Source organism: Haliotis rufescens, unplaced genomic scaffold (assembly GCF_023055435.1).
Source record: "Haliotis rufescens isolate VD_foot unplaced genomic scaffold, xgHalRufe1.0.p SCAF_15, whole genome shotgun sequence".
Lineage (NCBI taxonomy): Eukaryota > Metazoa > Mollusca > Gastropoda > Lepetellida > Haliotidae > Haliotis > Haliotis rufescens.
Window position 1 is genome coordinate 1,111,473 of NW_025963835.1, and position 20,026 is coordinate 1,131,498.

Genomic DNA, 20,026 nt, shown 5'->3' on the forward strand with positions numbered 1-20,026 from the left:
TTAAAGTTTATCTTGGGTATACAAGAAGCAAGTTTACAGGGTTTGTTTGCTTAGTCCTATTCCAGGCTAGATCTTATGAAACATCAATAAACTTTTGATGCAATAATCAGACACGGTTTCATAATGCTTTTCACAAGAAGATAAAATATGAAGATGAAAAAAGTCAGCTGCAGTATTTGGGTCCCCACTTCGGGACCCGTGAAGATTCCGGGGTAGAATAGGTCTTCAGCAACCCATGCTTGCCGTAAAAGGCGACTAACGGGATCGGGTGGTCAGGCTCGCTGACTTGGTTGATGCATGTCATCGTTCCCAATTGCATGGATCGATGCTCATGGTATTAATCACTAGATTGTCTGGTCCAGACTTGATTATTTACAGACCGACGTCATATAGCTGGTATTTTGCTGAGTGCGGCGTTAAACAACAAACCAACCAAACCATCCCCACTTCGGGCTTTTCCGTAATGAAACCGCTGCCTTATATTTAAACGCGCACGCGAGAGCGAGCCGAGTACCGTTTGGAGGTATTTGTGAGCCATAAGGACCCCAAAGATGAGCTGGACGTGAAAAGTTTGGGGACCCAAATACTGCAGTCTACTCAATAAATATCTATATACTATATAGAATGTCTCTTCATTCCAAAAGAATATCCGTGAAAAGTATTACCACATAATGTTCAGGGCAGATTTATTTTGCCATCATTTAAAAGAAAATATGAACAAGATTTGATTCAGTAATAGTTAATTGATAAGACACCCACCTGGCGACTAACGGGATCGGGTGGTCAGGCTCGCTGACTTATTGCATGTCATCGTACAACAAATGCGTGGATCGATGCTCATGTTATCAATCACTGGATTGTCTTCTCCAGACTCGATTATTTACGGACCGCCGTTATATAGCTTGAATGTTGAGTGTGGCGTAAAACAACAAACCAACCAACCAACCAAACAAGACGACCACTTGTTGTGACTTTAGGGTTGACTGGAGGTGCTGGTGTGGCGTTAAACAACAAACAAACAAACAAACAAAGGATGGGCAACCAACAAAAGCAGATGTTGCGTTGGCCAGTAGAAAGATCGTTATGTAGTTCTGCAATATCCAGAAATAATGGATGACTTGAGGAAACACCTTTTTGTGGTTAATATGAGTTTATTGTTTAAGGTACCACCATCCTTAAACCGGTCAGTAACATAGGATGTGTGAAATTTCTTTGCTCTCAATTTATTATTTGCCTGATGGCATACCATTATTTAGCCAAAATATCAATGAAAACCTCACGTCAAAAACACAGCTTAATGGATAAAAAAGATAATACTGGACACACCCTAACGAAGTTTAAACGCATTATCACAATCACTGTCTTGCATTGCATTGTCTATCCGCCCTAACCCATCCAAGCGTAACCTGTGGTATAAAGGTGGCCTTATTCTGTCTCCAAGACATATCCAGAAGCGTTTGACTGCAAGGTGACTCTTCAGAGCAGGTGAGCTTTCTCATTTAGATTGACATCCATAGTTGAGCATGTGAGTTGCCTGTTACGCCGCTTTGAACAGTGCTTCTGTTATATCTTGGCCTACTGTGCAGCGATGCATTTTCGGGACTTTTGAAACTTGGTTCATATGCCCAGTGTGATTTCCCTACTTATCTCCAATATGTGAAGCCCAGCTCTGGCGTCCACCCTGGGACAATTGTTGGACATTGCTGAAAGATGAGTAAAACAATACTCACTCATTCATTTTCAACTTCGGTGACGACGGAATCGTAAGGCCCGTTATGCTTTAGAATATACTCCAGCATGATTATTAACTTATTATATTTTTAACTCTAATTTGCATATGCTAGAATGTTTAGCACAGGTTTCATACACAATCGTCCTTGAGCAGGGTTTAGATTATACCCCAGTTCACCCCGATTATGTTTCTGGTTCTGCTTTCTACACCATACCCGTGCTCATGGGTTTCACTGAAGTGATCTATGACCTGCATTACTTCGGGCATTCTTCCCACATCAAGCTGACACGCCGTGATATACATGTAACTGGAATATTGTTCAACGCGGCGTCAAACCCAACTCACTCACTATACTAGATACCTTAAATGTTTTTCTTCCATGGGTGCATACAGCATAGTAACTTTAACGCTAGGTCAATATTACAACCTGAATTCAATGAACCTAGTTATGAATGTTTAATGTCCAAGTTTACCTTTCATACAGACCCGTGAAGATCCGGGGTAGAATAGGTTTTCAGCAACCCATGCTTCCCGTAAGGGGATCGGGTGGTCAGGCTCACTGACTTGGTTGATGCATGTCATCGATCCCAAATGCGTGGATCGATGCTCATGATGTCAATCACTGGGTTGTCTGCTCCAGACTCGATTATTTACAGACCGCCGTCATATAGCTGGAATATTGCTGAGTGCGGCGTCAAACAAACCAAACAACCAATCTGATACACAAGCATTTTTATAAATAACTATTCAAGAACAATCACATCATTTTTGGAAGTGATATGCATAATACTGGTGAAAATGTCATTGTATCTTTTTGACAAAATTGGTACGCGAAGTAAGTAGTTGGTTGGTTGGTTGGTTGTTTAACGCCGCACTCAGTAATATTCCAGCTATATGACGGCGGTCTGTAAATAATCGAGCCTGTACCACACAATCCAGTGATCCACACAATTGGGATACGATGACAAGCATCAACCAAGTCAGGGAGCCTGACCATCCGATCCCGTTAGTCGCCTCTTACGACAAGCATAGTCGCCTTTAACGGCAGCTATGCGTTGCTGAAGCTCTATTCTACCCCGGATCTTCACGGGTCGAATGAGTGTACCAGTGTTTAACATTTTTGCAATACACAACAATTTAATTAACTTAACGCAAAGATCCAACCCGTGAGCCTCATCATACACCACCTACGGAAATTAGTTTTTTTCAATTAGTCGAATTGTTTCACAATTCTATGATTTGAACAAACATGATGTCATCATCAACTGGACAAATCGCCTTCCCCAGTCTGTCACTTTTAAAGAAGACGTTTGTGGAGCGAAAAAAAGTATTTGGAGTCAATTTAAGAGCATTATAATACATTTTGAGGAGAATCGTTTCAATTTTGCAATTTGTTGAATGTTCAACGCCGCTATAATCTTTAATCAGCCAAGGACCCTCCCTATCAAGTAAGTCGTCTCCTGTGAGGGACATTTGTTTCTTTGCAAGGACGGATTAATATCAATATTGTTCATACATTTTTTCATGATAATCTGTATCTGCCCTAAACAACATGTGCTAGCTTTCTAAGAAACGGTGCAAATACTCTCATTGACTTACAACAGACTGAAAATACATTCTGCATAGTGTAAAGATGTGTTTGATTATATGTTACAATATTAACCTTTTTTTGTCAGGGGTGTTTCTTTATAAGCCAATTAATGCAAATGTTAGTCTTGTCGTGTTTATTTTATCTTCTGGATTATCCACCGAAACAAGTTCAATTTGGTGTACGAGGCAAGATAATATAGTGATGAAACTTATGGGCATTGATCAATGAAAACCAGTGATCACACCAGCTGTTCCCAGACAGCAAACCCTGTACATTTGCTTCTTGTATGAAAGGTTTGTTTGTTGTTTAACGCTGCACTCAGCAATATTCCAGCTAAATGACGGCGGTCTGTAAAAAAATAATCCAGTGATTAATATCATGAGCATCGATCCACGCAATTGGGATAGATGACATGCATCAACCACGTCAGCGAGCCTGACCACCCGATCCCGTTTGTCGCCTGTTACGGCAAGCATGGGTTGCTGTAGACCTATTCAACCCCGGATCTTCACGGGCAGCTTGTGTATTAGAGAGATACTTGACACATGCTATAAATCTAAGTGACTGGCATTTTGTTTTTATGTTTTAGAGATGTCCACTGCCACTCTGCTGTCGATCTTTGCGTTTCTTGTAATTTGCTGGGTACAACAGACGGAAGCACAAGGTAAAGCACACCACACCACACGGAATAGTCCATTCCATGACATGGCACACTTCACAGAATCACCTTTGGTGAGGTTGCCTGTCCCATGACTGTAGACCCATGAAGATTCCGGGGTAGAATAGCAACCCATACTTGCCGTAAAAGGTGACTATGCTTGTCGTAAAAGGCGACTAACGGGATCGGGTGGTCAGGCTCGCTGACTTGGTTGATGCATGTCATCGATCCCAATTGCATGGATCGATGCTCATGATATTAATCACTTGATTGTTTGGTCCAGACTCGATTATTTACATACCGCCGTCATATAGCTGGAATATTGCTGAGTGCGGCGTCAAACAACCAACCAACCAACCAACCAACTACTTACTTCGCGTACTAATTTTGTCAATAAGATGCAATGAAATTTTCAACAGTATTATGCATATCACTTCCAAAAAAAGACGTGATTGTTGTCCTTTCATATGGATAAAGAATTACTCTCTCTGGAAAAGCTCATGTTTCTATGCAATAGATTTAGAACCATCTCATGGCCAAAATAGCAGGGGGCGCTGAACGTTTTTTCCAGGTGTATATACCCCATTCAAAGTTAGTGAGCACATTGCCTCAAACTCCCGTACAAGCGCACAATCACACTGAGAAGCAGTTTGTTACTTATCTAAAATTTGTTTTGATGTTTGTATTAGTGAATCGCCTCCGTGGTCTAGTGGTAGAGCTTCCGCTCTTCGGGTTTCGATTTCCGGCCCCGTCAGACCAAAGGACGTTATAAGAGGATACTCGTTGTTACGCTGCCTGGCGTTCGGCATTAAGGGGCTAAAACAAGGAGCGGTTGGCCTGGAGTCAGTATACTGTGTCTGAGCGGGGTATTCGTGTTAAAATGCGGCATTGTATCTCAGTTGGCCAGCACTATGAACTCGGCATTAGTCCGGATTACTACAAGCACACACACACACACACACACACACACACACACACACACACACACATGCATGCACGTCGCTATATATGGCAAATAATCTTGGACGCGACGTTAAACCTTATTTCACCTCTCCTTGTGTTAAAATGTTAAAATAATAAAAATCGCCTATTTTTTCAAGTTTTGTTTATTGCCGAAGCATGTACCTTGATAATTAATATTCACTTTGTAGATATAGCATAATAGATTGTAAAGATAAGAACAAAAGGGCATATTTCCCTCTTTTCACCAATTTGACATCAATAGTCTCAACTCTGTAATTATACTCTTCGAAACAAGTAGGGAATCAAATTGGGAATTTTAGAAAATTACATATGAATTCATAGATACAAAAACGTTAGTGATGGTAAGAGATGGATGAGAAAAGGCAAGACTAGGTGCAACAGGAAAATCAACTGAATATGTTGGCGTTGTATTGTGAAGGTACAGACCACCAAGAAAGACGACAAGGATGTGTACTAAAAACAGGAACGTTTGAGATAAGTTCATGTTACGATTGGTCAAACATTCGAGTATATGGCGTGGCATGGTTCGAATCAATCTTCCAAGTCGTGTCCACGCCTCTGGCAGCTCCTTGCCAGGTTCGTCTGACGTTGGTGGCCTTTGACGTCAGCGAACACGTCTCTGTTGTAGACGCGTTTTCTGGGGAAAAACTAGCCATTGCATCCTAGTGACGTTTTGCTTCTGTGGTAGTCAGTTACGATACGTGAACTGTTGGCACGAGCGTTATTGTCTTGCCACATAACACATGGACAAGCGTGGCGTGCAAACGACAACTCTGCTGGTGCCAGTATATTGCCTGTAATACTTCTGTCAAGTAGTGGCGTTCTGTCAGTCACAATGATCCCGCCCCATTTCATTAAAGATCCATCCCCAACTCTGTCATGTTGCCTTACGTTGACCTTGGCATGACGTTCGTCAGGACGCCTCCAGAAAGTCCAGAGTGAACTTTTACACGAGACAATCGGCGACTCTTCAAGTTTCTACGCCACTGGCGTCTGGTTAGGATGTGTCGCTTTGCTAACGGTTAACACGTGGTAGCCGAGCAGTAACTTGGACCCTGGTGGCATGGGGCAAGTGAAGAGCGATATCATGGTCTGTTTGGGCTTGATTTCGTAATAGATGGTTTCTTATTAGTCGATCCTGGACTCGAGTTGTTCATCATGGCCGCTCTTTGTGAATAGTCCTTAGGCGTTCATCATGTTGTAGAGGATTCCAAATCTGATCACAAATATTGCATAAAAGCACGAACAGAGAGCTTACCTGTTATGATAATAAGAATCAACAGATCAGTGTCTCGTGCATGGTCCACGTGCAACGTTTCGGGTGTGTTGGGGCGTTATGTTTTTGTCCCAAAACTCTTGTATCTCTGGCGGTCATTTTTCAAAGCTGATCTTTCTTCTGACAACGGGTCATTTATTTTTCATGGTCCACGTTTTTCATTTGAAGAGTATAATGATAAGAAATAATTGTCTAGCCTCTGTCTATTTTGCCATATTGATCATAACTCATTGCTATCATGACTCATTGGCATATGGTGGCGCCTAGCAACGATCCACGCCTTCGGGGTATGATAAGCCGATCCATTTGGTCGCCTCTTACGACAAGAGGTCCCTGTGTGTAATTCGTTGAATCCCATAATCAAACGCGAAGGTGAACCCAGAAATTGTTACGGACAGAACTAAATTGTGAAATGTGTATGTAACCTTACAACACCAATTTACATTCAACAAATACTATTGAAATACACATTATTAGGTTTACATTCATTATAGGCTATACAATGTGTCAAATATGTGGTATCAAAAATATATAATAGGCCCCATTATACATATCAGCGCTCTCGCGAATTTAACAGTTGAGTGTCTAGAAAGAGGCACTTGCTTCGTTCTTGAACGCAGGAAACAGTGTTCGAAGCAGACAGAAAAGTCCGACAGATATATTCAGTCCGCAACGGTAGATAAGACGCAAGGCGGGTCAAAGAAAAGAGGCCTCTAATCGCTCTCTTCTCGAATATGTATTGCTACAGCTAACATTCAAGGGACTTTACAAACACCAAAAACGTGGTAATCATATCCGGAAGTGACAGCAACTAATAACAATAATTTTTACCACAACCTATACTTACATACATCTCGTATTTTACATTTGTTAATTTAGCATATAAAACTTTATTTATTCAGATGTTTAGTATTTTCACTATTGTCCGCTGCATAAATGTTTATGGAAAAGGCGTTATCAGTTGGACAACTTTGTCCTAATTCATAACTAATAATAAGGTAAATAAATTAAGACCAAAGACAAAACTGATGAGTTCATACAGTGGAACTCTATGACAAGAGATAGACGAATGCATAAAGCGTTGGACGGTATGTGGACTATAAAGAACCACAAGGCTAAGGTGACTTCCAATCAATCAATATTGTACGAGCGACTCAATCAAATTGCTGCCACTTACAATCAACAAAACCGGAAGCAATCAAAAATGTGTTACAGTGAGTGAGTTGGGTTTAACGCCGCCTTTAACGGTATTCCAGTTGTATCAGCTTAATGCGGGAGGAAAGCCACAAGTGATGCAGGTCTCAGACGTTTATCACTTCGGTGAAACCCACGAGCACGGGTATGGTGCTGACAAACCTAGAATCTAGAATCATAATCGGGGGGAACCGGGATTCGAACCCACAACCATAGGTTTCTAGCGTTCCCAAGGGACGCAACTTTATACAGCGAATCGCCGCGCCTTAGATGACTGGACAACGCGTGCTACCTCCCCCCAAAAAACAACAACAACAAAACAAACAAACAAACAAATAAATAAATAAAAAACAAAAACAAAAAAACAACAAAATAATAATTAAAAAAATAAAAAATAAAATAAATAAATATAATATTATAAACGTGATACCAAATCAAATTGTATCTGTTTTAAGAGGTCAATCGAATAAAGTAAGTAGTTTTCCAAAAACGTAAATAACATAATCCAAACTGGAAGTACTAATAACATTATTACAAAATGCGCTAGTACCTCTGATTTAAGGTTTGAATGTGTTTTCTCAAAATGGAAATCAGATAATACAAACCGGAAGAACTGATTACATTGTAGTGATGGTCAAAAACTCAAATACAGTAAGAACTGATTTCTCCAAACAGGAAGTGATGTGATCCAAACTGGAAGCTCTTATAACTTTCTAAGAACATGAGCTGGAACAATTAGTGAAAATGGTTATAAGTTCCAATAAAGTAAATAAGTGTTTTCCGAAACCGAAAGTGCTTATAGCCAAAGCCATAAAGAATTATGATTCGGTGATTTTCTGCATAGCCAAGAGTGAGATCATGCCAATTGAACATACGTTTCTATCAAACTGGATTAGTCGCCTTTTACGGCAAGCATGGGACACTGTTTGTAGATATATTAACAAAAAGATGAATGTCAGAGAAAGAAAACTAATTTTTTTACGTATTTTTTTCAGCTGGTCAAGTATGCATCGTTCGGGCGGAAAACAACGTTAATGAGGACATGGGTCCAATTGTTTTCGAATTAATTCGAAAAGGAGGTTCAACTGGAACCGTCACTGTCACTTACACCATATTTAACATATCATCACAAGCTGAAGATATACTTGGGCCAAGGACCGGATCAATCACGTTTTCTGATGGCCAGACAGAGGCGAATATTTCAGTTGCAATCAATGACGACATTGTGAGGACTTGAGACTTATATTCTTAATCAATGAAAGCGACAAAACCCTTCCAACGGCATAAATCTCTGCTAAAAGCACAGTCCGTTGTACGATTACGACACCAGGGGACACACTCACATGCATGAGCAAGTCAAGAGTTAACGTGAAAAAAAACCCCGGGAACATATGGCACAAGTCCAAATTTGGAATTGCATCGAACATAGCTGTTGAAACCATCTGACCAATGAAACTGAAATTTCGTATGCTTGTTTCATAGGTCTTCAGCAACCCATGCTTGTCGTAAGAGGCGACTAACGGGATCGGGTGCTCAGGCTCGCTGATTTGGTTGATGCATGTCATCGATCCCAATTGCGTGGATTGATGTTCATGATGTCAATCACTGGATTGTCTGGTCCAGACTCGATTATTTACAGACCGCCGTCATATAGCTGTAATATTGCTGAGTGCGGCGTTAAACAACAAACAAAACACATTAGATATCGGTGTTAGTTTTTAGTTCTCAGAATATATACACAGAATAAATGCAGAGACTATTTAGATATATTTACAGGCCGCCGTCTTATAACGAGCAAAACATCTCACTTGCGAGCCTGTCGGATCATATAGTAGTTCGTCTTTCTTCTCTATTTGCAGTTGGGTGAAGATAGCGAACAGTTCTTAGTTATTCTGACTGGTGACGTAGGTCCCGAAACGTTTGCGGTTGGCATCATCTTTGATAATGACATTTGTAAGTTTCTTTGTTTTTTTGTTGTTTAACGCCGCACTCAGCAGTGACTCGTCGTGAAGCAGTGACAAATATAGCTATTCTTCTTCTGGCAAAAGACCCTCTGTTAAAAAAAATCGAGACGTATATTGAATAAACGCCGCAGTAGTAATACTCCCGATATTTGCTCGGAAACAGTAGGATGGTGAGAAAATTGGTTGTTGAAATAATGATGCGTTGGGATACAACTACACACCATGAGCATCGATCCACGTAATTGGGATCGATGACATGCATCAACCAAGTCAGCAAACCTGACCACCCGATCTTGTTATGTCGCCTCTTACCAAAGGCAACTATGCTTGTCGTAAGAGGCGACTAACGGGATCGGGTGGTCAGGCTCGCTGACTTGGTTGATGCAGGTCATCGATCCTAATTGCGTGGATCGATGCTCATGGTGTCAATCACTGGACTGTCTGGTCCAGACTCGATTATTTACTGATTGCCGTCATATAGCTGGAATATTGCTGAGTGCGGCGTTAAATCCCAAAAAAGACACAAAAAAACCAAGAAAAACAAACAAACAAACAAACACACATACACACACACACACACTAACGAAGGGTGCAATGAAGGTGATATATTGCTGGCTACTTCCTTTCTCTTTGTTGCTACTCAGATTCCCCTTGGGGAGAATGGTCCAATGGTGAATGCGGCGTTACGTGTGGTTCAGCGATGAAGACAGAAACGAGAACAAGGACTTGTGTGGCATTCATTCCAGCCCGATGTGTACTACTCAGTGAGAACCGAACTGTGGATTGTAATCTACCAGACTGTCCCAGTAAGTTTCATAACAACCATTATTCCCTTGAAGATTCCGGATTAGAAATGGTCTTCAGCAACACCAAACTTGTCGTAAGAGGCGACTAACGGGATCGGGTGGTCAGGCTCGCTGACTTGGTTGATGCATGTCATCGACTATAATCGATACTCATGATGTCAAATACTGGATTGTCTGGTCCAGACTCGATTATTTACAGACTACCCTCATCTAGCTGGAATATTGCTGAGTGCGGCGTTAAACAACAAACCAAACCAAACCTAATCCAATCATGTGTGGAGACCCCTCGTTAATTTCTAATTTCAAATACTACCTCCTCCAAAATGATCTGTTCCACAGTTATCAGCATGTGGTCCGAATGGGCTGATAATGGAACTTGTTCAACGACCTGTGGGCCTGGATCACAGATGCAGACGAGGAACCGGAACTGTTCCGGTATTTGCCCGACTGACTTCACATCAGTTGAGACGAGAACTGTCTCGTGTGAAATTTGTACGTGTCCAGGTAAGTGGAAAAAAACAACTTTTTTACTAAATGATCAGAGGGAAATATGTATAATGTATAATGCAACTGAATCAGAATGTCTCAAAATGTCGATTAATATGACTAATGTATAAAGTGGAAATAACATCTCATTTAGTTGTTTTTTCAGGTTTGCTTTAAAAATACGATGTTCTGATGGAACCATGATCTGGAATATTAAATGCAAAATTTGAATACAGATTTCCTCCAAGTTATTGCTAGAACTTGTGTTATCAACTGAGCATATAAAACTATTCTAAGTGCATGACCTATCTATAGCTTTCTATTTTCATACACTACATCGATGTGTGATTTCATTACGACCTTCATCTCCTTTGCAGTTATCAGCATGTGGTCCGAATGGACTGATACTGGCGCTTGCTCAACGACCTGTGGGCCTGGGACAAATACGCAGATGAGGACCCGGACTTGTACCGGTTCCACCTGTTGCCCGGCTGACTTGACATTAGTTGAGACGAGAACTGTCACGTGTGAGATTTGTACGTGTCCAGGTAAGTGGAAAAGACAACTTTTTTACTAAATGATCAGAGGGAAACATGTATAATGTATAATGCAACTGAATCAGAATGTCTCAAAATGTCAATTAATATGACTAATGTATAAAGTGGAAATAACATCTCATTTAGTTGTTTTTTCAGGTTTGCTTTAAAAATACGATGTTCTGATGGAACCATGATCTGGAATATTAAATGCAAAATTTGAATACAGATTTCCTCCAAGTTATTGCTAGAACTTGTGTTATCAACTGAGCATATAAAACTATTCCAAGTGCATGACCTATCTATAGCTTTCTATTTTCATACACTACATCGATGTGTGATTTCATTACGACCTTCATCTCCTTTGCAGTTATCAGCATGTGGTCCGAATGGACTGATAATGGCGCTTGCTCAACGACCTGTGGGCCTGGGACAAATACGCAGATGAGGACCCGGACTTGTACCGGTTCCACCTGTTGCCCGGCTGACTTGACATTAGTTGAGACGAGAACTGTCACGTGTGAGATTTGTGCGTGTCCAGGTAAGTGGAAAAGACAACTTTTTTACTAAATGATCAGAGGGAAACATGAATAATGTATAATGCAACTGAATCAGAATGTCTCAAAATGTCGTTAATATGACTAATGTATAAAGTGGAAATAACATCTCATTTAGTTGCTTTTTCAGTTTTGCTTTAAAAATACGATGTTATGATGGAACCATGATCTAGAATATGAATTGCAAAATTGGAATACAGATTTCTTCCAAGTTATTGCTAGAACTTGTGTTATCAACTGAGCATATAAAACTATTCTAAGTGCATGACCTATCTATAGCTTTCTATTTTCATACACTACATCGATGTGTGATTTCATTACGACCTTCATCTCCTTTGCAGTTATCAGCATGTGGTCCGAATGGGCTGATACTGGCGCTTGCTCAACGACCTGTGGGCCTGGGACAAATACGCAGACGAGGACCCGGACTTGTACCGGTTCCACCTGTTGCCCGGCTGACTTGACATTAGTTGAGACGAGAACTGTCACGTGTGAGATTTGTACGTGTCCAGGTAAGTGGAAAAAACAACTTTTGTACTAAATGATCAGAGGGAAACATGAATAATGTATAATGCAACTGAATCAGAATGTCTCAAAATGTCGTTAATATGACTAATGTATAAAGTGGAAATAACATCTCATTTAGTTGCTTTTTCAGTTTTGCTTTAAAAATACGATGTTATGATGGAACCATGATCTAGAATATGAATTGCAAAATTGGAATACAGATTTCTTCCAAGTTATTGCTAGAACTTGTGTTATCAACTGAGCATATAAAACTATTCTAAGTGCATGACCTATCTATAGCTTTCTATTTTCATACACTACATCGATGTGTGATTTCATTACGACCTTCATCTCCTTTGCAGTTATCAGCATGTGGTCCGAATGGGCTGATACTGGCGCTTGCTCAACGACCTGTGGGCCTGGGACAAATACGCAGACGAGGACCCGGACTTGTACCGGTTCCACCTGTTGCCCGGCTGACTTGACATTAGTTGAGACGAGAACTGTCACGTGTGAGATTTGTACGTGTCCAGGTAAGTGGAAAAAACAACTTTTGTACTAAATGATCAGAGGGAAACATGTATAATGTATAATGCAACTGAATCAGAATGTCTCAAAATGTCGATTAATATGACCAATGTATAAAGTGGAAATAACATCTCATTTAGTTGCTTTTTCAGTTTTGCTTTAAAAATACGATGTTCAGATGGAACCATGATCTAGAATATGAATTGCAAAATTGGAATACAGATTTCCTCCAAGTTATTGCTAAAACTTGTGTTATCAACTGAGCATATAAAACTATTCTAAGTGCATGACCTATCTATAGCTTTCTATTTTCATACACTACATCGATGTATGATTTCATTACGACCTTCATCTCCTTTGCAGTTATCAGCATGTGGTCCGAATGGGCTGATAATGGAGCTTGCTCAACGACCTGTGGGCCTGGGACAAATACGCAGATGAGGAACCGGGCTTGTACCGGTTCCACCTGTTGCCCGGCTGACTTGACATTAGTTGAGACGAGAACTGTCACGTGTGAGATTTGTACGTGTCCAGGTAAGTGGAAAAGACAACTTTTTTACTAAATGATCAGAGGGAAACATGTATAATGTATAATGCAACTGAATCAGAATGTCTCAAAATGTCGTTAATATGACTAATGTATAAAGTGGAAATAACATCTCATTTAGTTGCTTTTTCAGTTTTGCTTTAAAAATACGATGTTATGATGGAACCATGATCTAGAATATGAATTGCAAAATTGGAATACAGATTTCTTCCAAGTTATTCCTAGAACTTGTGTTATCAACTGAGCATATAAAACTATTCTAAGTGCATGACCTATCTATAGCTTTCTATTTTCATACACTACATCGATGTGTGATTTCATTACGACCTTCATCTCCTTTGCAGTTATCAGCATGTGGTCCGAATGGGCTGATAATGGAGCTTGCTCAACGACCTGTGGGCCTGGGACAAATACGCAGATGAGGAACCGGGCTTGTACCGGTTCCACCTGTTGCCCGGCTGACTTGACATTAGTTGAGACGAGAACTGTCACGTGTGAGATTTGTACGTGTCCAGGTAAGTGAAAAAAGACAACTTTTTTACTAAAGGATCAGAGGGAAACATGTATAATGTATAATGCAACTGAATCAGAATGTCTCAAAATGTCGATTAATATGACTAATGTATAAAGTGGAAATAACATCTCATTTAGTTGCTTTTTCAGTTTTGCTTTAAAATACGATGTTCTGATGGAACCATGATCTAGAATATGAATTGCAAAATTGGAATACAGATTTCCACCAAGTTATTGCTAGAACTTGTGTTATCAACTGAGCATATAAAACTATTCTAAGTGCATGACCTATCTATAGCTTTCTATTTTCATACACTACATCGATGTATGATTGATAACGACCTTGATCTCCTTTGCAGTTATCAGCATGTGGTCCGAATGGGCTGATAATGGAGCTTGCTCAACGACCTGTGGGCCTGGGACAAATACGCAGATGAGGAACCGGGCTTGTACCGGTTCCACCTGTTGCCCGGCTGACTTGACATTAGTTGAGACGAGAACTGTCATGTGTGAGATTTGTACGTGTCCAGGTAAGTGGAAAAGACAACTTTTTTACTAAATGATCAGAGGGAAACATGTATAATGTATAATGCAACTGAATCAGAATGTCTCAAAATGTCAATTAATATGACTAATGTATAAAGTGGAAATAACATCTCATTTAGTTGCTTTTTCAGTTTTGCTTTAAAAATACGATGTTATGATGGAACCATGATCTAGAATATGAATTGCAAAATTGGAATACAGATTTCCTCCAAGTTATTTCTAGAACTTGTGTTATCAACTGAGCATATAAAACTATTCTAAGTGCATGACCTATCTATAGCTTTCTATTTTCATACACTACATCGATGTATGATTGATAACGACCTTGATCTCCTTTGCAGTTATCAGCATGTGGTCCGAATGGGCTGATAATGGAGCTTGCTCAACGACCTGTGGGCCTGGGACAAATACGCAGATGAGGACCCGGACTTGTACCGGTTCCACCTGTTGCCCGGCTGACTTGACATTAGTTGAGACGAGAACAATCAATTGTCAGATTTGTACATGTCCAGGTAAGTATAAAAAAAACTTTTGTACTGAGTAATAATAGCGAAACATGTATACTGTACAATGCAGCTAAAGCACAGTCTCAACATGTCGATTTAGATGTCCAGGTAAGTAGAAAAACACATTTGTGCCAATTAATAAGGGAAAATCATGTGTAGTTCAACTTAAAGACATTGTCTCAACATGTGGATTATTAACTAATAAGCAACGAGGAGAGATCTGCCTGAGATGTCCTCCATTTGCTACTGATTTGCAGAGAGCTACCAGAAACAACTGCATGCGCAGAGTATAGAAATGTAGCTCATCTGAGCATTATGTTAACATGTCGGCCGGAAACATTGTATAAGGCTCTCCGTGTTGTTTCCACCTACAACTTAAAGTCACAAACCAATGGGAAATACTTTTAAAAAATCTCAAGAAAATTTGAAGGGTAGTCTGGCACCATAACCTGAATGGAATTCATGAAGGTGATGTCCTCAGCCATAACGGAAAGAAAATGTCTGTAATCCATCGTCAGAAGTTAAGATTCGAACTTTGCAATCGACCAGTACTTGCTGCATGAAAGCTCCAAACAGACTTTTCATTTTCAATTAATTTTTATTTCATATTCAGTGATCGGCCCCTGGTGCCCGTGGGGTAATACTGGTCTGTGTTCAGTGACGTGTGGAAGTGGGACACAGATGCAGGCTCGCAGTCGAATCTGTGTTAATACTTGCACGCCCCCTGACTGTATTACACGTGAGGAGAGAACGGGCACTTGCTATAGTGCGTGTCGTAAGTATTAGAAAAACCTTTGAGCGATATTTTTTTTAGTCACTGGTTCCATTTCTTACTACATTGTTTCGTTTAGTTAGCAATTTTCGATCTATATGACGGCGGTCTGTGAATAATCGAGTCTGAACCAGACAATCCATTGAGTGACATCATTTACATCGATCCACATAATTGTGATACGATGACAAGCTTCAACCAAGTCAGCGAGCCTGACCACCCGATCCCGTTAGTCGCCTCTTACGACAAGCATAGTAGCTTTTTACAGCAAGCATGGGTTGGTGAAGACATATTCTACTTGAAAGGAGCCAAAATATATTTTGTTCTCAGGAGAATGCCAAATTAATTAGTATTGTAAAGCAAAAGGACAAATCATATTACGTCACGGTCACACACTACCCCGGTCCTTGCGTATATGGTTAAGTGTCATCTAAAGCCGTCTTAACACTCTGAAGTCATTCTGCAAGATAAAGAAGTTAACAGTGAACAGCCATGTGTCGCTTACTTGAAATCTCACTTGCTACGACAGTATGTAACTGTCTATAAATAAACCTACTGTCAACAGTTTGTACATGGATAAAGTGAAAAATTGCCACTTTCATTGGAATAATTTCAAAACAACCGAAGTCAGTCACAATAAGTCTTTCTGATCTGATATCCTACGAATGTTAACAGGAGCATTGTGTTCATATAAAGAAAAGCATGTTTCTGTACTAATGCATTTAGTATCCCCCCCTCGTATCCCCTGTGAAGTTTCGGGTTAGATTGGGTCTTCAGCAACCTATTCGTCCTGAAAGAGGTGACTTTGCTTGTGGTAAGAGGCGACTAACAAGATCGGGTGGTCAGGCTCGCTGATTGGTTGATGCATGTCCTCGTATCACAATTATGTGGATCGATGAGAATGATGTCACTCAATGGATTGTCTGGTTCAGACTCGATTATTCACAGACCGCCGTCATATAGATGGAAAATTGCAGAGTGCGGCGTTAAACAAAAATGGTTAGGTTGGGTCTTCAGCAACCCATTCTTCCTGTAAGAGGTGACTTTGCTTGTGGTAAGAGGCGACTAACAAGATCGGGTGGTCAAGTTCGTTGAGTTGGTTGATGCATGTCATCGTATCCCAATTGCGTGGATCGATGCACATGACACCAGTCACTGGATTATTTACATACCGCCGTCATATAGCTGGAATATTGCTGAATACGGCGTTAAACAAAAACAACAACAAACAAACAAATCATTTAGAATGAAATCCTCTGGGAGCCCGGATACAAATATAGGTCCCCAACAATATGTGCTTTTTGTGAATTACATTCATTGCGTAGGCAGGATCGGTGACTTGGTTGACTTCAAATCAATGTATCGCATCACAACTAATTGGATCGGTGCAAATCACCAGATTGTCTGAGCCCAACTGGATTACTATGGCCTGCAGCCATATACCTGGAATATTGCAGGGTGCGGCGTTAAACAACATACCCTTTACTATTTCAGCTGTTGCGTGGACGGCATGGAACAGATGGTCAGGAGGGTCGAAGTGGAACAGATGGTCAGGAGGGTCGAGATGGAACAGATGGTCAGGAGCGTCGACACGGAACAGATGGTCAGGAGGGTCGGCATGGAACAGAGGGTCAGGGTGGACTGGACGGAGATACGGGTTTGGGGGTCGTTACCGTTTCGGTAAGTAGAAAAATATGATATCTTCCTCTTGAGCTTTTCAATAAGTGTAATCGCGGTCCGTTCTTCTGTGCCACCCCCTGCATATATACAATGTGCCTGCATGTATATCTGTCGATGACGAGGGTCAAACTGATGGTCGTGATGAGAACTGTGTGATCAAGACATATTTCTTATACATTTCGACCCGTCAAGATTTCAGGTAAAATATCGGTAAACATGCAAACTATGCTTGTTAAAAAAGACCAAATGGCTCGGCTAGTCAGGCTAGGTGATTTGGTTAATTACAAGTCGCATTTCAATTACGTGGATCACTGTACTATTTAACTATTGCTAAATGCGGCGTTAATCATCAAACATACATATCTATGTTTGAGCCTCAAGTAGCAGCCGCGTCAAACAAGATTTTTGAAGATTTTGTTGGAATTAGACTTGGAGTGTTGGAGAGATATCTCGATGATATGACGTCAGTCAGACAACAATGCTTGTCGTAAGAGGCGACTAACGAGATCGGGTGGTCAGGCTCACAGACTTGGTTGATGCATCTCAGTTGCGTGGATCGATGGTCATTATATCACTCACTGGATTGTCTGGTCCAGACTCGATTATTTACAGACCGTCGTCATACAGCTGGAATATTGCTGAGTGCAGCGTTAAACAACAAACACACAAATATATCTTTAAGGTGAGAACCTGCTTTGGAAAGGTTTTGGTAAAAATGAGTCAAAGATCAAAACCTGCGTGCAGGCTTTGGGAAAAGCAATTTATCATTGTCATGTTTTTGGCATAGTCTTCTCAACAGGCCTGAGACTATATTTGTGAAACATGGGTGCACTATTTATTGTCAGTTTCTGTTGCACTTTAAATTGAAAGTCCTGTGACTGAGCATACTTGTTGGATCTTGTGAATTGTCTTGACTTAGCTCAAGCTCTGGACTTCATATCTACGGACTGGATGTACATGCAGTGATAATATTTTTGCAGCTTTGACGAAATGGCGATGAAAGAGCTTGTAACATCTCCAATTTATAACCTTAAAAGGTTGCCTCTCATCGTGTCTGATTGTGAAAAACAACATACACCATGACAAAAAAACAACACAGAATGATGCCAGAATTTGTATGTGTTATTTCGTAGTTATGTATACAATACATTACCTCTTATCTGTTTGCAGGTCGCTAGACGCAACCATACCGAAGCAACTATTCTGACACACATTTAAAACTCGCTCAAACAATCCAAATAAAATGTGCTCATTAAATTACAAAGTGTCAAGTTATTAATATTCTCTAACACCAATCGAATGAGGTGGGGGGTGGGGGGGTTGTTGTTATGACATTGGAAAAAAACTGCATCGAATTAGATGTTGTCGTGATGTTGTCTTGGACAAAACGCTTAACTGTCTCTGCTCATCTGTAAAACGGGTACCAGTGCGAACTCGAATGTCTGGCTACCTTAAATATACACAACACAACACAAGAATATTCGTCTTAAAGCAGAATCCTTTGTCCGATAACATGAGAATGTGTTTTTGAATCACTATCACTGTCGGGTGTTCGTGAAGAATGAGCGTATCCTGCCCAATCGGTGGAACCTTTCACATACACATGCAAAGGCGTGTCTATTGTTCACCTGAAAAATGACGGAAACTTGGTGCTGTGTCTTCTTAAGTTTTCTATTCAATATTCAATGTCAGGGCGGTATGGTATCCTTGTGGTGAAGGTATTCGTTCGCCGAAAGCACATATAAGGACCACCTGATCAATTTATTCGCTTCTTACGAGGAATCCTCAAAGGGGTCAAATTAAAGATGCAACTTGTACGCACATCTTTTCGATCTGTAAACCCCAAATGATGTTTGTATGACGTTTTTCATTGTTGAACACGGCCATGTGGCAGCTACATGAAAAAATAAACTGACGTCCAAAAGAAACTTTACCAATTGAAAATATAAATTTCAGACAAAGTATAAATTCTTTTTCGATGAAGTCTATCTAAAACACATAACCTAAATACAACAATAGTGTATGCAGAAAATGTGAATCGTCTGATACATGTTTGCGAGATAACACGCGAAAAATACGTGCACCACGGACAACTGCAAATGCACGTGCGGGTAAGGGCATAAAACGATTGCAACGGCAAGTCAAACATCCACAGTGATAAAAAAACACAAAAGAAATGCCACGACTCACAGTCGAACAACGTGAACGAGCCTTGGGTATTGTACAGATGGGAGCCACCCACGCCCATATTGCACGAACCTTCGGTTGCTCCCATGTTGCTGTTACCAACTTGATGCAACGTTACAGAGACAGACAGGGCGGACCGCTGACAGGCCAAGAACAGGCAGACCCAGGGTGATCACGCCCCTTGATGACCGGTACTTGCGTACCTTGCACCTCCGAAATCGCTTCCTGACAGTGACGTCATCGGCGACAAATGCCTTAGGTCACAGGGTTAGTCGACAGACAGTGGCCAGGAGACTCAGGGCTCATGGAATCAGGGCTTTTAGACCATACAGAGGACAGCTATTGAAAGCGCAACATCGTCGTCTGCGACTGAGATGGGCCCGGGCTGAACGACGTTGGCAACGACGTGACTGGCAGAGGGTTGTCTTCACTGTCGATTCTGTATGTTTAGGGCTG

General features: G+C 40.8%; 1 protein-coding gene and 1 long non-coding RNA gene across 6 annotated transcripts in view; one reads left to right on the plus strand and one right to left on the minus strand.

The window, feature by feature from the left end:
- The window catches only part of LOC125380031, a 68,638-nt gene that overhangs the window by 27,015 nt on the left and 21,597 nt on the right, over positions 1-20,026 (minus strand). The window lies entirely within an intron of this gene.
- On the plus strand, positions 1,436-18,643 carry LOC124114035 (A disintegrin and metalloproteinase with thrombospondin motifs adt-1-like). 5 transcript variants are annotated; one of them, XM_048396009.1, is made up of 17 exons: positions 1,437-1,485; positions 3,913-3,987; positions 8,431-8,660; positions 9,295-9,388; positions 10,044-10,205; positions 10,545-10,709; positions 11,069-11,239; positions 11,598-11,768; positions 12,126-12,296; positions 12,654-12,824; positions 13,183-13,353; positions 13,711-13,881; positions 14,239-14,409; positions 14,767-14,937; positions 15,545-15,706; positions 17,198-17,383; positions 18,554-18,643. In XM_048396009.1, exons 2-17 carry the CDS (start codon positions 3,915-3,917, stop codon positions 18,559-18,561), a joined length of 2,448 nt encoding a protein of 815 aa, XP_048251966.1. In that variant the 5' UTR covers positions 1,437-1,485; positions 3,913-3,914; the 3' UTR covers positions 18,562-18,643. The 5 variants fall into 5 exon arrangements, with proteins under 5 accessions (XP_046330527.2, XP_048251966.1, XP_048251968.1 ...); XM_046474571.2 differs by lacking the exon at positions 12,654-12,824 and having other exon boundaries at positions 1,436-1,485; XM_048396011.1 differs by lacking the exon at positions 11,598-11,768.

Excerpts from the sequence above, each read along its gene's own strand:
- LOC124114035 (XM_048396009.1), top strand. The coding sequence starts at position 3,915 with ATGTCCACTGCCACTCTGCTGTCGATCTTTGCGTTTCTTGTAATTTGC. Across the intron at positions 10,710-11,068 it reads TGAAATTTGTACGTGTCCAG|TTATCAGCATGTGGTCCGAA; the intron begins GTAAGTGGAAAA and ends TCTCCTTTGCAG. Across the intron at positions 12,825-13,182 it reads TGAGATTTGTACGTGTCCAG|TTATCAGCATGTGGTCCGAA; the intron begins GTAAGTGGAAAA and ends TCTCCTTTGCAG.